The 16,976-nt window shown below is 35.6% G+C and overlaps 1 protein-coding gene across 2 annotated transcripts in view; it reads right to left on the bottom strand.

Annotated features, from left to right (window-relative positions):
• Window positions 1-16,976, bottom strand: part of Malrd1 (MAM and LDL receptor class A domain containing 1) — a 598,349-nt gene that overhangs the window by 479,806 nt on the left and 101,567 nt on the right. For both annotated transcript variants that reach the window (XM_075971104.1, XM_075971103.1), the window contains 2 exons: window positions 9,929-10,102; window positions 786-906 (listed from right to left, as the gene is read on the bottom strand). In XM_075971104.1, coding sequence (XP_075827219.1) covers window positions 786-906; window positions 9,929-10,102 — 295 coding nt within the window. The remainder of the gene's footprint in view (window positions 1-785; window positions 907-9,928; window positions 10,103-16,976) is intronic.

The raw sequence follows: 16,976 nt of genomic DNA, 5'->3' as shown, positions 1-16,976 counted from the left end.
ACAGCTGATTCAGCTTTTATCAGAGAAGCTTCATGCTACAGTAGTCTGTGGTTAATGAAGAAACATGCAACTGGCCAAAGTACCTAGAATGAGTAATGGTGAGTTGCTCTAACCTGACTATGGCTATAACATCCCTTTCAAGGTTCAGGGAACATCATGGAAGAAAAACAACACAGAATATATGAGCAAAGATGGGGAGATGCGTAACAAACATTGTCTTCTGGATATTACAGGGCCATTTTACTAGGAACTCATTGCAACCATGCTCACCTGCGTGAGACTTACATAAGATTGGATCCTCAACATTTCATTGTGGTTGGGGAGGAGCCTATGACACCCCACCCTTCCCAGAGGAACTGGTGGCAATTAATGCTTGTTGTGGCAGGAGGGTCACTCTCTTCAGTGGTCTAACTAAAGATAAGTTGCTCTTGCACTGTGGAAAAACTTTTGAACACATTCAAGCAAGTAGCTCTATACTCTGTGTCACACACAGAAAAGAAGATATTAATAGAGGAAGAGGGACTCATTGAGAAGGATCCTGTTGGTAGCTAGACAGCAGAGGCTAAGGGAAGATAAAAGGTGTGAAAATATAAAATGGGAAAAAACGGCTTTAAAATAGCAAGAACAAATCTTTCTGTAAATAAATTTACTTCTTAACATTAAAAAATAGATTCAGCATATCCATACCCTCTATCAAATTCTAGTGACTATAATATACTTTAATAAATAAAAGCAAATTGTTTGAATGTTTAAAATTGCAATAATCACAAGAAAACAAATCATACCTTGGTTTTGTAAGCTGGTACTTTGAAGTGACTTAGAGGAAATTTCACATTCCTGGGATATACTGATGTTATCTACAGCAACAGCAGCATTCGATGACAAAACAGTAGCTTCCAAAATTAACTGTTATTGCAGAAAGAGTTAGTAAAACACACCATAGCAAAAATCTCAAGATCATTTTATTTTAATAAAGAAACTCATTTACACCTGTTCCATTTTTCAGTCTAATTTTAAAAAACTGCTGTGACCTGAGCATTCAAATTATAAAGCCATATAGTCACAACGGTTTTGACAGCCTCTTATATAACCTTAATATGTTAGGTAACCTTGTTTTAGTTAAAAGTTGCAACATTCATCACTAGTGAAGGGCATGCTTCCCACTGGAGCCATTAAGCATCATATACATTTAAAATGAGCTCTTTGGGGTAATCAACTGTGTGGTTTACAATTCAATTTAATTGAGATATGAATTAATTGTAATGGATTAGCTAGAGTTATTAATTTCTAAATCTGAATATTTAAGTATGCATATATATTATGTATAAATTTAGGAACATGCTTTATGTGATAACGATTACAGTCAGTAACCATGTAGAGCCATTTGTTATATTCGTTTACTAAAGCATAGGAAGCATCTATTTTATTTTATTCCAAAACTCTGAATGGTGGCTTGACATACTTTTGTTTTCTTTCCTGTTAATCACTCGGATTTTCACATGCTTATTCTACTACAAAAAAGGAGGAAAAGATTAAGGGAGAAAATCAGAGAAGGTGAGAAGATAAGGAGAGGGAGAAGAAGACTGAGGAAGAGATGAAAAGAAGTAGGAGAGAGCAAGATAAAAGTGAGTAGGGGAAGAAGAGACTGGATTAGAGAGAGACAGAGATAGATTGTTTGTAGAGCTAAGGATGCAATCTGTAGGCATACTTAGTAGCCATAGATACACCTTATCACAGACATTAAGTTCGCTTAAATTGAGGCTCAGAACATGCTTCTCCACATCTGTCAATTGAGACATCATTCTGACTGTGCTTGTGTGTGGCCTTTGCACATGGTAGCCAGCTGTATGGAAATCTCTGTGGTACCTCTCCTAGAAATCGGTCACACAATCGCACTGTATCAGGTGACCTGCCCCATAATCAAAGGAAAAATTCCTACATTGAAGAGCCAAAAGGAATCTGAATAAAGAGGGATGGGGAAGCTCCCTTTATTATATTATCTTTAGATCATATTTTGTTCAATCATATTTCTGCTTGTCTGTCCATTCTCATTGAACCTAAGCATTAAAACACAGTCTGAGAACTCAAGAACAATGGCAATGGGTTTCTGATCCTACTGCACGCACTGGCTTTGTGGGAGCCTAGGCAGTTTGGATGCTCAACTTACTAGACCTGGATGGAGGTGGGGGTTCCTTGGACTTCCCACAGGACAGGGAACCCTGATTGCTTTTCGGGCTGGGGGGGACTTAATTGGTGGAGGGGGAGGGAAATGGGAGGTGGTGGCGGGGAAGAGACAGAAATCTTTAATAAATAAATAAATTTAAAAAAAAGAAAAACCAAAAAAAACAAAAAAAATAAAATAAAAATAAAACACAGTCCATGTTCGATTTTTCAGAGTTAATGTCTATGACCTATATGATATCAAACTTGATTGGTACTGTTTTATATTTTGCTTTTGTTATTCCAATTCTGTGTTCTTCACCAATCACAATGGTCATAGTTGATATCTTGTAACAAAATTAGGTTAAACCCTGATGATAATTTCTGCCAAAGATGTTGTCAAGAAGAAACAGAGAGTGCAACCCAACACAAAGTAAGGAGATATGAAAGTGTATGTAGTGTTGAAAACCTTTGGATCTTAAGGAAGTGTAGGATTTTAGACAACAACCAATTAATTGGATAATTAATTGAAAGGATCAATTGCTTGAATTAGCACAATCTTGCTAAACAGAATGACATTATTCAAAAGAAAAATAGCTTAGGATATACAAGTAATCAAATTTCTTTGCATTTATACTTGAATTCACATATTTTAATTTAATGTTGCTTTTGATAGTAGATGTATATTCTCTATGGAATACTATCCTTGTTAATATACTATCTCTCTTAGCTACCTTTCTATTGCTGTGATAAAAACCCATAACCATGGCAACTTGGAGAACATAGAAAAAAGAGTTTATGGCGCTTACATTTTCAGAAGGTTAGAGTTCATTGCCTAACTAAGCATGGCAACTGGTGGAAAGGCATGGGGCATGTTAGTTTCTGATTTATCCACAATCATAAGACAGAGACAGCGCTAACAGGGAATGGCAAGGGGAATGGGTTTTTTACATGTCAAAGCTCACTCTAGTGATAGACCTCTTCCAAAAGGGCCATACCTCCTATCACTTCCCAAGCAGTCCTACCAATTAGGAATCAAATAGTCAAATATATGAACCCATGGTGGCTTTTCTCACTCAAGAAATAGCATGAGTTAAATCCATTTCTTTCCATATATACTCAACACTCACAGATTTAATATTGCTTTTGATAGTAGATACATATCCACTATGGAATAATCTTCCTTTTAACATATTTTCTGTCTCTTTGAGCTAACATGAGAATACCTTCAGCATGTGCTTCTTTTTCTAAAACGTTACATAAAAAAATCAATAGGCTAGGCCGGGCGGTGGTGGTGCACGCCTTTAATCCCAGCACTCAGGAGGCAGAGGCAGGCGGATCTCTGTGAGTTCGAGGCCAGCCTGGTCTAGAAGAGCTAGTTCCAGGACAGGAACCAAAAAGCTATGGAGAAACCCTGTCTCGAAAATCAAAAAAAAAATCAGTAGACTGGAATTTTATAGCAGTTGAGATTTCTATATAAAATTGATAAAAACATATATACAAGTAATCAATAAATAGAACTGAATAGAAATTAAAATAAGGCAGTCTGTGAATACAGGCTATGATGGCAGATGGTAATTATGAAGAAACACAAATGTTTTATCTGCAATTTTCAATGTTTTATAATGTGATATATAAAATTTGAAGAATTTTTAAAATTCTGATTATATTTGGCTACTCTGACATCTTGGGTAAGAAATTTTATTTTCACACAAGAGGCAGAAAATAATAGCACAGATGAAAATAATAGCACAAGTTTTAGAAAATAGTTTTGGCATAGTGTACAAAAGTGCAATAATTTAGAAAATGTTATAACTATTATTTACAATTTATTTGTGTCAACATTAAACTTTAAATTTTCCCTTTTATATTTTATTGCTATATATCACTGATAATAGGCATCAAGATAGATGATAGGTAGATAGATAGATAGATAGATAGATAGATAGATAGATAGATAGATATTATGCACTGATAATGTCAATAAAAATAAAATGTGTAATTCCTCATGTCAAGAAAGGAGACATTTATTAAAAACAAAAAGCAGAATGTTGGAGGTACTACTCCGTTCTTGAAGAGAAGTGTGTTTGTACTCTGTATGTGTAACTGGTGGGTCCTGGCTAGAGATGAAATAGATCTATGTATGATATAGATCATGAAGATTTGACTGTTTCATTTTGGCTAAGCAGAAACACAAGATGATTCACTAATATTACTAAAGTGTACCTTAAATTAAATTGCCACAAATAAATTAAACATACCTCAAAAGTCAAAGAAAACTGATGTTCAGTTATTTCCAATTCCAGTAGTTTACTTCCATGCAAGTAAAATCAAGACCACATATTGAAAGATTAAAATGAAATTATTAATTTAAAATAGCCCACTTTTAAAAGGTGGTTCTTTAATCTTATAATGCATAGCTATAAATAATTATCAGCTTATATCTATTTCTGTTTTTATAAAACTGTTTGGCATTTAGTGTATATGTACATGTGAGTGTGTGTGTGTGTGTGTGTGTGTGTGTGTGTGCAGGTATATGCTGGTCATGTCACATCTGTGGAAGTGAGAGAATAATGTGTATGAGTTAGTTTTCAACTTCCAGTCTGTGGGAGTTGAACTCAAGTCCTCAGGCTGGGTAGGGTCTGCCTTTTCCATTGAGATGTGTCATCTCCCCAAACCATCACTCTTATCACTGTTTTTATCAGACAGGTCTGTGTATTGTGACTTGTTGCCTTTTAGAACTACAGGATCAATGATTAGCCAATGTGGAACAGTTTGTTTAGAAGAAATGTTTCAACTATGAAAAAGGGAAGCTAAAATATTCTTTTTACAAGATCCTCTAATAATTTGAAAACTCAATTCTCTAATTATATAGCTGCATTACTTTTTCAAAATTATTTTGAAACCCCTGTTGGTTTTGTTTTATACAATTACAATTATTTTGAAAATGACAAAATTTCTTGCTTTTAGAAATTATAACTCATAATATTGTTAACATCCAAGTAATTTTTTATAAATCAACAAAAACAGAAGCTTTCCCAGCAAATAAAATAACATTTCTCCCTACCTTGGTATATAAAACAACATGAAGAAAATTAATTACTGAACTAACAAAAAGTATAATTTGTTAGAATTAGAAACTAGAATGTGGTTGCTTTTGAAAACTAATGGCTGTATGAATAATAAGAGGAACAGCCATTTCTTCTGTAGAACTGATAGCATAAACAGTCCATAAACTTAATCTTGCAAGCATAGTGCACCTTTTGTACTCATTTTTAAATAAAAGAAAAATAAATATAGAAAAGTAACTGGCTAACTGTCCCAGAGCCGCTGGGAAGAATGTCTCGCTTAAGCTGCTGTTGGGTGTAACTTCACAGTAATGCGTCACTTAGTGTAAGAAAGAGATCTCTGCTCCTCAGCATATGACTCACACCAAAACTACCGATCAACTGATGCCATAAACAGAGAAGACGGAAGACAAAACAACTTCATTCAGATGATATTTACTGCTATGTCATAATTCTTACCCTTCCCTGACTCTTCAGAAAAGTCTATGAAGTTATTAATGATTAATAGTTAATAATTGATAAAGAATGAACATCACACCAATCATTGTAGAAAATACAAAAAATCAATTTCAGATGAAACCTAAAATATGACCTACATTTAAATAGGAACTTACACATTGACCAATAGGAAATCAAGGGACAGTATTTAGACCAAAAAAAAAAATCCCTTTAGATATTAAAATTTAGAAGTTACAATAAAATTAAATTTCAAACTACAAAAAAAATAATTTTGTAAAGAGTTCAACATCCCAGCTGAACAGGAACAGACCGAGTTCAAACAGATTGGAAGAAATAAAAATAAAATTAACTGTTTGACTAAAATTCTTTCAATTCTTCTACCTAGGTGATGGAGAGATTCCTGAAAGGCCGTTAAATTAATTTTCTTACAGAATCAACAGAAAGTCTAATCCTTTCCCAGCAGGATATTGAAAATCCTAAGAACTAAAGGTGATTATTTCCTAGGAAACTCAAAGTAATTTGTTCCCTGTTATGGTCTCCAATTCACATCAAAGCACCATACTGCATCCAAATTTCATGCTTCAAATGAAATACATAGGTCTCATAATCCAAGGCCTTTCTTCTTTCTTGTGTTTAGACTGGATTGGATTACCCTAAATAAATAGGTTCAGAGCTTAACCATATGGAGCCAATGATCAAACCGAGACCAAGGCCACCCTTAAATCATGCAGCCCACTAAACTTAGGTGTTCAAACCTTGGAGTGTTTCTTAAATACTCTCTTTAAATATCTTCAGATTTGAGCACTGGAGAGAATATCTGTGGGTACAATATTATCTTTGTTTATTGTTGATATATGAACACATAGCTAGTTAGAATCTCCATACATAATTTCAGGATTTGAAATAAATAGTTACAGAAATCATATCAAAACCAATATAATATCAGCATTTTCTGGTATAGGTGACAAAAGGTAGAAGACCAAAGCTGTATCTTTTTGAATAATTAATGCTAATATGTGAGCAAACAAACTGCTGATACTTTTTCAAGGTATGATTACATGTATATTTATGTCTATATGAATTACTGGCTATAAACACATTATAAATGTATGTCCTATTGTAGAAAAATTGTTTATTGCATATAAGTATGCATATTTTATTTACTCTTTGCATTTGTAAAAATGCACAAATCTGAATTACCCTATATATCAAAATTATTGAAAGACACCAATTCTTATCCTAAGTTTATGAGGACCAAAAACTTAGTTTGAGGTTAAGAGTCTTAGTATGACCTAAGTGCCATTTCTTACCAGTTGCACTATAGGAAATGAGCACAACAGAGTAAAAACAAATCCAGAGTTAAACAAACTATCCAAAGATCTCACATTTATTTACGTAAAGTTAGGTTTTTAACTCTCAATTTTCCAAAGGATAGTGCTGAGTTTAATTTCAGAAATTTCTGATTTGAGATTATAGATTTACAATGATAAAATTTGGTGAATGATTAAGGGATTCATCCCTTTGATTTTTTTTCACTTGTCTGTTTTCTAAAACAAATGTGTGCTTCAGTAAATATATAAAAGGATTGAAGAAAGACAGATGAAAGTCCAGAGGAGTATTCACACCTGTTCTTGATTGAATTGAACATGAACAAGATTCAGCAAAAGCCCAATGTCGAGGATTGTTGGAAATAAAAGCTAAAGCGGGGTGCTGAGTCACAGGCATGGGACGAGAACATGGGATTGGTAGTGCAGAGCCTTACCAGAAACTCTCACCAACCATCTGACATCAGCACATCATACACACACACACACACATAACAAAGCCACCAAGAATTTTTCCACCAAGCTAGTATGATAGTGAGGGGTAGGCTCAATTTGTATAGCAAAGCAAATCCAAAACTCAAACCCCAAACAAGTAATTTTAGAGAGAATAAAGTCTACACTTTATTGACATTCTCCAGTAACAGTGGAGAATTTCCAGTCAGAGAAAGGAATGGCCGGCATTTCAGCTCATTTTGCACACAGCCAGACCTGTCAACAGTTATTCTCTTTCCTTCTCAACGTCAATCAATAGCAGACTCTGATAGACGAGTTTGATGAGCTTCCATCTAAATAAAAATGAAAACACTGAAGCAATGGAATGTAGAATACAAACACTAAAGAATAATTTATCTCATTTTCTTTTTCTACCAAAGGCAATAGTGACTAACACTGAGATGAATCCATGGGTGGTCTTGGTTTTCTCCCAAAAGAAGCCATCAGCCCTGTCTCATCCATTAATGTTGGAATTGAATCAGTAAATTTCTCTAAGGAGGTCTCTAATTATTGAATCCAAAGTTTTGATCAAAGGGACACGCTTTAAAAATATGAAGGAATCTTAATAGCTATTACATATCCACTATTTCAAAGCAATATCGAAGTAATAATCACCACAGGAACAATAATAGCTCCCTTGTGTGTAAGCTACTTCATGTTGGATTTTCTGTATTTTACATTTATCTAGAAATATCTAATCCTTATAATGCGTCTATAAAGTGAATAGTCATAAAATTAATGTTTGTTTCATATTCCTATGTCTACTGGCGGGAATTGACCTGCAGTGACATTGCTGCCACCTGCTGTTACTCTTTCTGATGAAGGGAACAGCCGCAGTTAACCGATGAGGGATGGTTGAAGAGGACACGGAGGAGGCTCAACTTATGCCCTTTCTCCATTCCAGCTTCCATTTTCAGAGGAGACATCTGGTTTCAAAAAGATGTGTAGCCAGTGTTTACCTTCAAGTTGGCAGGATCTAGAATGATTTGGGAGGATGGCCCCTGGGCATGCCTGTGGGGGGATTATCTTGTTTATGTTGATTAATCTTGTAACTCCTATCTTCCAAGTGGGTAAAACCATTATCGAGCAGTGTAAAAAGAAAAAGAAATCTAACCAGTAGCTTGCATTTATCTCTCCCTATATATTTTTGATTGCAGAAGCAATGTGACCAGCTCCTTCAGGCTCCTGCTATTGTGACTTCCCTCCCATAATTTGAAGGAAATTCTATAACTGAATCATTTAGAAGAAAATCACAGTCCAGAAAAGTGGAAACTACTGCATCCATTTAGTGAGTGAGCTATGGTCACCCGCTTTGATTAAGGAGAAAGACAACAAAAGGTTAGCAAATGTTGTAGTGTTATTGGACGAGAGCAGTATGGTGAATATGTAGCCACATCACTGCTGTCACCCCAGATATGCCATACTCACTTAGGAAAACGTTATTTTTTCACTTTTGAAATTTTTATGCATATATCCAATGAACTGTGATTATATTCATACTCCTTACTCTGTGTTATCCCTCTTCCTTTTTCCTATGAACCTCATCAGATCACCTCCATACTCCATTTAGAGAAAATGAAATCTCTTCCCCTCCAGCAACCTGATTCATTAGCTGCCTAAGAAAAGATGTGCCATCATGGGTGGCCCTTCAATCCATGATGTATTCTGGTGGATCAGTGGTACAGGAGAATTGTCTGTAATCTGTCAATCATGTTTTAAATAAACGCTGATTGGCCAGGCAGGAAGTATAGGCAGGAAAACCAGACAGGAAGTAGAAATGATACAATGAGAACAGAAGAATTCTGGGAAGGAGGAAGTTGATTCCTCCCACTCCTGTCTAGACCACCAAAGCAGCAGGATGTGATCTGCCCTACTGAAAAAGGTACTGAACCACATGGCTAGCATAGATAAGAATAATGGGTTAATATAAGCTACAAGAACTAATAAGTCCCCTGACCTAATGGGCCAATCAGCTTTATAACTTATAGAGAACTCTGTATGATTTTCTTCGGGGCTTGCTGGCTGTGGGGTACTGGGCAGGACAGAAACCCCAAGCAAGTCAGCCCTCGTGTTACAATCTAGCCTTGTGTTAGTATTCATAGCTACTGTGTGTCCATGGTGGCAGCTGCTGTGTCATTTCTAAGTGACACTGTTTAAGGACACTCTTCCTTACCTTCCAGCCCTTATGTTCTTTCCAAATTTCTTTTCTCTCAGCCATCTGATGTTATGTTTTATTTCTGATAGTTGTTATACTTCCATACATAATTATTAGCAATTAGGTCATAGTAGCTATCTACTGGTTCCTGAACATTAATGCCTCATTAATACTGCAAATATTTGTTGGATGTACTATTTTGTTGTCAGAAATGATTAGTATGAAACATGTACCTTCTGATGAACTGCATTCATTGCTTTCATGCTTACCTGGAAAGGAAAAGTAGACTCTCCAGCTTTTGCATGGAGATCGACTTTTGCTTGGCTCCACTGAGATTCAGGGAGCCTGGTAACTTCACTCTGCTTTAGCAAGCTGCCATCTAACGATGTTCGTGTGAAAACAGAGAGATGGGAATGTTCAGATAAATAATACCAAAACAGAACCTGTAGAGAAAAAGTTTGGAATTATATGCATATTCATTTAACAATCTAGTGTAATTTGTCAATAATTTAAAATAGCAGGCCATCAATACGATAACAGATATTGTAGCCCAGATTGCCCTTACACTCCTTCTAAATGTGATGTCTGTCAAATCCCTCACAGGGCTCAGGGAACCCTGGAGGAAGGACAAAATGTAAGAACCACAGGAGATGAAGAAAAGCCAAGAAAACATGGCCTTCTAAACCAACATGATCAAAGTACATATGAACTCATAGAGACTACAACAGCCTGCACAGGTCTTGCATGGATCTGTTGAGGGTAGGCTGTGTGCCCAGCAGCAGCCAGCCAAAGAAAAACAAACTGAACCACTTTGATGATTCTTCATCTCATAATGTTGCATCAAAACTTCTTTTGCTTTAATTTTAGTCTTATTATATATCTTTACTTTATTATATTTTATTTACAGATTTACCCTACAGGTCCTTCAGGTGTATATTATGCCATCTCAGTTTAATGATTTTATTGGATGAGAAAGTGTGAATGTGTGAGTCTCTGAGCACATATCTGTTTCCTGTGCCTTTTTTCCTTCTATTTGTTTTTGTTTTTGCCGTATTCCAATGTATTAGTTTTTATTCTATCTTACTATATTATATTATTATTCCTTAGAAGCTTGTTTTTTTAAATGAGAGACATAAAGTGGATCTGGATAGGAGGGAAAAGGAATAGAGAGAAACTTGGAAGAGTAGAGAGAGGGGAAATCATAATCAGGATATATTATATGAGAAAAAACATTTTTAATAAAATGAAAAAGAAAATAATGGTCCAGCATAATGACTTAGAGGGTAAGGCTATTGCTGCTGCCAACACCCATGTTTAATACCTATGAACAACCCATGTTTAATACCTATGAACAACCCATGTTTAATACCTATGAACAACTCATGTTTAATACCTATGAACAACCCATGTTTAATACCTATGAACAACTCATGTTTAATACCTATGAACAACTCATGTTTAATACCTATGAACAACCCATGTTTAATACCTATTAACAACCCATGTTTAATACCTATGAACAACTCATGTTTAATACCTATGAACAACTCATGTTTAATACCTATGAACAACCCATGTTTAATACCTATGAACAACCCATGTTTAATACCTATGAACAACCCATGTTTAATACCTATGAACAACTCATGTTTAATACCTATGAACAACCCATGTTTAATACCTATGAACAACTCATGTTTAATACCTATGAACAACTCATGTTTAATACCTATGAACAACTCATGTTTAATACCTATGAACAACCCATGTTTAATACCTATGAACAACCCATGTTTAATACCTGTGAACAACCCATGTTTAATACCTGTGAACAACCCATGTTTAATACCTATGAACAACCCATGTTTTATACCTATGAACAACCCATGTTTAATACCTATGAACAACTCATGGAAGTTGTTCTATGACCCTCACGGACCCACATATGTACCCCTCTAATTGCAAATAATAATTTCTTTTAAAAACAATTAAAATACCCCAGAATAAGTCAATAATAAACATGACATTTTTTTCTGTCTTTAAAATATTCAGTTCCACAAAATACTAATGATTTTCCTTGAACCTTTTGTATTTCTCCCTTGAGAAAAAGACATGGACATCTGTGTAAGTTGTTATTTTTAACATTTGTCAAAATTGCATCAATAAATCAAAATAAAACTGTGCACAACAAAATAAATGTGAGGATTTTCCTTTGCCAGAATAGTTATGGGTCCTACCACTCTACTCCCAGAGACGCTTCCTTGGTTCCTATCCTATTGCTTCTGTAAATCTGGGTTGTGCCAATCGTGATTCAAAGTTACAACATTGGGAATAATTATGGATGCTATTTTTACTCAAACCCAAAACTAATAAAAGCTTTCTCTAAGTTTTTTTCAATGAAGCAAATTATAACAAATAAGTACATGAATTTTTCTATTATGATATTATTGGTGAAATTGAATGCTGATGGGATACTATTCATCAATAATTTAAGGCACATAAAATATTCTTTAGAAGGTTAGAAAATTTTAATCATTTTGGCCTTAGTCATCATTAATGAGAACAGCATCTAAGAACTGGTGGCTTAACAATATACTAAAGAGAACGAAAGGAGTTCTCTGTTCGCTTCTGACATCAGTAGCTCTAACAAGGAATCAGAACTCATTTGTTCTACCAACATTTCCCAGGTACTCTTTCGGGACCTGGTACTGTGTAAGGAAGAGATTAATCCTTTCAGTTTGGGGATGATTCATTCTGCATAATATTTTTTTCAAAACTTCCACAAAATGAACTTCAGATGCACAGTGATTTTTCATCCTACCCATTATCATATCGAGAGCACTAAAGCTGCAGAGACATCTTAAAGAAAAATGGTGCATTCAAAAAAGGAGGTCTTTGGCTGGTAAGAAAAGGATATTTTAAATATTCTTTTCTAGTTCTTCAGTGCAAGATACTAACCACTCTGTATCTCGATTATTTTCCTGTGTAGATGTGTAGACCTGATCAGAGCAACCTCTCTGATTGTCCATTGCATCTTAGAGTTTGTTGCCATGCTTACCTATGTTGAGACCTTGACAGGTAAATTAGAAATACAAAGTCAAAAGGAAGCATTTAATTAAATGCCATGGAAAGTGAGGTCTTGTTCCTGGATGGCAATTAAATTTTAGATCCCTGCTGTAAGTCTCACCATGTTCCCAGCTTGTGAATATGCAAAAGGGAGCTTTAAACCTGGTTGTGCAGGAGATGCTCATACCCCATCAGTATTTGAGCTGTCAAACTGTCACTCAGCTCTTCACTAGTGTGAAGCCATTTTAATAGTCGCTAAACATAAATGCCAAGGAGATCCATATTCAACAGCAGAGGAGCTTACAAGTTATATTTAAGAGAATTTGCATTGTATAGACTTAAATCCTTCAGTTTAGTACAGACCAAGCAACCTTCCAAAGCCTTTTCAAACTGAGTACTGTTAAGGGAGAAGCCATTGAACAAAACTTAGTACAACTGGGATTTTAAATAGATACTCATTAATAGTGAAAACCCCAAGATTCTCACACCTGTAAATCACTATGCTTTAAACTCAAGATCATGAGGCATCTCTTAAATTCCTTGCAGACCCATTACAGCAATCTGTGTATAGTGGGTATTCCATTAACACACTGAAGGAGAAAAAGAGAATAAATGGACTATATAGGGGTTTAATTCCTGTAAATATTTAGAGAGGAAGTGAAGGCAGAAGAAAGGGAAAGGGAATAAGGAAGGAGGATAGAAAAAAGCATCTAAAATAGATAATGTCTTAGATGTTCTTAGGAATCTAGAGTATCCAGTGGGAGTGGAGGAAGATAAGGAACACTAGTGAAATAACAAAGGTATAACATGGTGTAGACATTCAAATATATATTAGAACACAGCAAGGAGAGAACTTCAGTGTCTCAGTGATACTCATCATCCTAAGTGCTCAAGGGGTACACAGTACTGAGCCCAACACAGAAAATTTTTTATCATTGTAGGATATCAGTTTAAACAGAGCTGCAAATCATGCTTAAAATTATACCATTATAGACAATTGAATACAATATAAACATAAAGACTGGAATGTTTACATTTGTTTTTTACTAAGATGGCTGGGTAGTTAAGAACACTGGCTGCTCTACCAGAGGACCCAGGTTTGATAATCAGCACCCACAGGGCAGCTCAAAAGCATATGTAATTCCAGATCCAGGGAATTCATTGCTTCCTTTTGTACTCCATGGGTATGGCAGGTATGTGATACAGAGATATATATGCGGACAAAATACCCAAACATATTTTTCTTAATGCAAATAAAAGGTGTGGAAAAGCATACACACACATATGCATTTTAGTACAAAGGAAAGGTTCCTTTTCAGGTAACTGACAGCAGTAAGCCAGATCTAGTGATTTTTTTTTTAAGTCTCTAAACAATACCCTAGTATCTATCTTACTTAGGATTGAAAGCCATTTCCCCAATATTTAAGCTTTCTTCTTTATACAGTGTTGATCTATCTCCAATCAAAAAGTTACTTCAATTCTCTCTTTTTCCCCATATCTCTCACAGTCTTTGCCCCAATGTCTTTCTGGGTTGGCTTAAATGAGAATACCCTCCATGAGCTCTGGCATGTGAACACTTGCTGGCCAGTTGGTAGTGCTGTTTGGGGGAGGTTTAGGAGGTGTGATCTTGCTGGAGGAAGTGTGTCACTGGGATGGGTTTTGAGAAATTAAAACCGCTTCCAGTTTACTCTCTCTGCTTCATGCTTGTGGTTCAAGTTATGAACTTCCTGATGCAGCTGCTGTGACTGCTGCTTGCTGTTGTGCCTCTCCTCTATGATGGGCTCTTATCCCTCTGAAACCATAACTCCAAATAAACTCTTTCTCCTGTAAGTTGCCTTGGTGTGACATTTTATCATAGCAACCGAGAAGTAACTAATACCCTTCCCTATCTCAGAACTCCTGGGCATGGGTTTCTTGCTCTTTCTCAGGTGTATTCCTTGCTCTCAGCTATCTCCACTTTCTGGTTTCACAACAGACTATATAGCCTGTTTGCTTCTAGTTTTGTCACACTTGATACATATTTTAGCATCTATAATAAGAACATCTTTGGTCCTATAGCACATATGCCACTCCATGCATTGGTTGAGAAACCTGGGTTCAGATATGAAATGTCTGCTCCTTGGGAACTTTAGTATAAAAGACAACCCCCCCTTCACATCCACCTTTGCCCTGGTTTTCTCCTGTGTATGTTTTAAAAGAGAAGGTTGTGAATTGTGTTTAAGCAAAGACACATTAAAATAATTGCAGAATAGTTCAAGAATTAATTTTAAAAAAACTGAAAGCTCCAGGTTCATATTATCTGCTTTCTGACTTTAATGGCAAAATCCTAACAGTAAAACACTGTGGGTTTTTTGGCAGCAACAAATGTGAACTCAGAAAATATTAATACTCACATTAATATCCTTCATATTTCATATTTCCTAGCTAATTACAACCAGTAACTACACTTCAGCATCAATGAGAAATGATGACTTCTGGTCCACATGTGTTCTGGTTGTCCTATCTCCTATTTGTAGGCAATGTGCCAAGTTTCCACTAGGGACTGAAATGACTATTGAATCCTCTAAGTGAAAGTGCACATTGTGAACAATGACAAGCTGCAGGAACAATGTACATGTTGGAGCCATGTGTTGACTATATACAAAGTACAAGGTAATTCGTACAAAATGACCCTAAATTGTGCTATTAGAAAAGGTGATTCAGAAGAAAGCTCAGGTTCCTTTAAAGTCTTTTCAAAAACTGGTCTTAATGGTATCAGCCTGATAGGTCTGTGGAGGGGGAAAATAATCACATCATTTCATAAGGTGGAAGCTTTAATCATATCACAGTGCCCAACTTGGGTTATTTTACTGCTTTCCTGCATTATTTTATAATGAAGAGCATTTGTTCCATAAACAGAACTATTATCAATATGTTTTGAATCAGAGAAGCAGAGGTAATTCTCCAATTACCTAAGAAGATAGGAACTTGGTTTGGTTGCTTCCTATGTAACTTTCCTGAAAGCAACATACATTAACCTGTACTTGGAAGTAAGGACACTTTATACACTGAAAGACTCTGAGTGAGAGTATTAGCTATTTGTAACTCTGGCCACAGATGGCCTCCCTTGTAGTCTACTGCTTGTTTCTAGGCTAGAATGTGCTATCAAGTAGCCCTGACTCCTCTCCAGCTCAAAGATGGTTAAAATTGAAACAGTTGCTTCCAAAAATAAAACCAAATACTTCTGCAAATCTATAGTGGTTCTTTGAAGCACTTTCAATTTTATGATTAAAATGGGGAACCTTTAACTCAGCTACTGGGGATAAAGCCTTAGTTCTGAGGTCAACATTAGCCATCAGGAATGTGGTACACACTGGGATCTATTGAAAATCACCCCCAGCGAAGTTATACATTTCACCAAAAACACAGAAAATTTTCTCAACATTGATGAAAACCTAGGATCTCAATGGCTAACAATAAATAATGGTCATCAACAAATATATAGTGATGAAATATGCAGGGCATCTTCAAAAAGAACACACACGCACGCGCACGTGCACACACACACACACACACACACGGCTTTTTCAGTGACATTCATTGAATCCTAAAAAAAAAACATGCATTCTTAATACTTGTTTCCAAGTACATGGAATGAGGGCAAAATTAATACATCCCATTCCCTTTCTCTTGGTGTCTATAACTTAGTGTATGACCTTGAATAAGGCTATGTAAGCTTGTAAAGTACTTTTTAAAGTGTTGAGAATTGCTCCTGGGGCTTCTCAAAAAAATCTATATCATTCTATCACATAGAGTTTAATTAAAATAAAGGGGAGGTAGAAACATGTTGAGGGCATTTGGCTAAGGTAGAAATGGAAGGAAGATAAACAGTGACTTTAATTTTCATTCCCACAAAGATATGGGAGGGGGCAAAAGTTAAAAAACAAAAAACGAACTGACAACCCATTAAGACTCCAGGCACTTACACTCAGATCTATCCCAAACTGAAAAACTTAATTAGATTTATAACTCTAGATGATATGCAATTCATCATCAAGGATGTCTGAGTAAATGTATTTTTTTTCTGAGTAAATGTATTTAGAGGCATAAATTTACTGTGTGCTTCAGTATTGATCTAGTCATTATTTTCTGATCTGTAAAGACCAGATCATTTAAAAAATAAGCTTAAACCTTTTGAACTAGACGTATGCTCAACCTCTGCAAAAATAAACAAGATGGACAGACACTTCTGGTATGAGAGTTGGGTCTTAT

Source organism: Microtus pennsylvanicus, chromosome 4 (assembly GCF_037038515.1).
Source record: "Microtus pennsylvanicus isolate mMicPen1 chromosome 4, mMicPen1.hap1, whole genome shotgun sequence".
Taxonomy (NCBI): domain Eukaryota; kingdom Metazoa; phylum Chordata; class Mammalia; order Rodentia; family Cricetidae; genus Microtus; species Microtus pennsylvanicus.
This window is presented reverse-complemented; position numbering and strand designations above follow the sequence as displayed.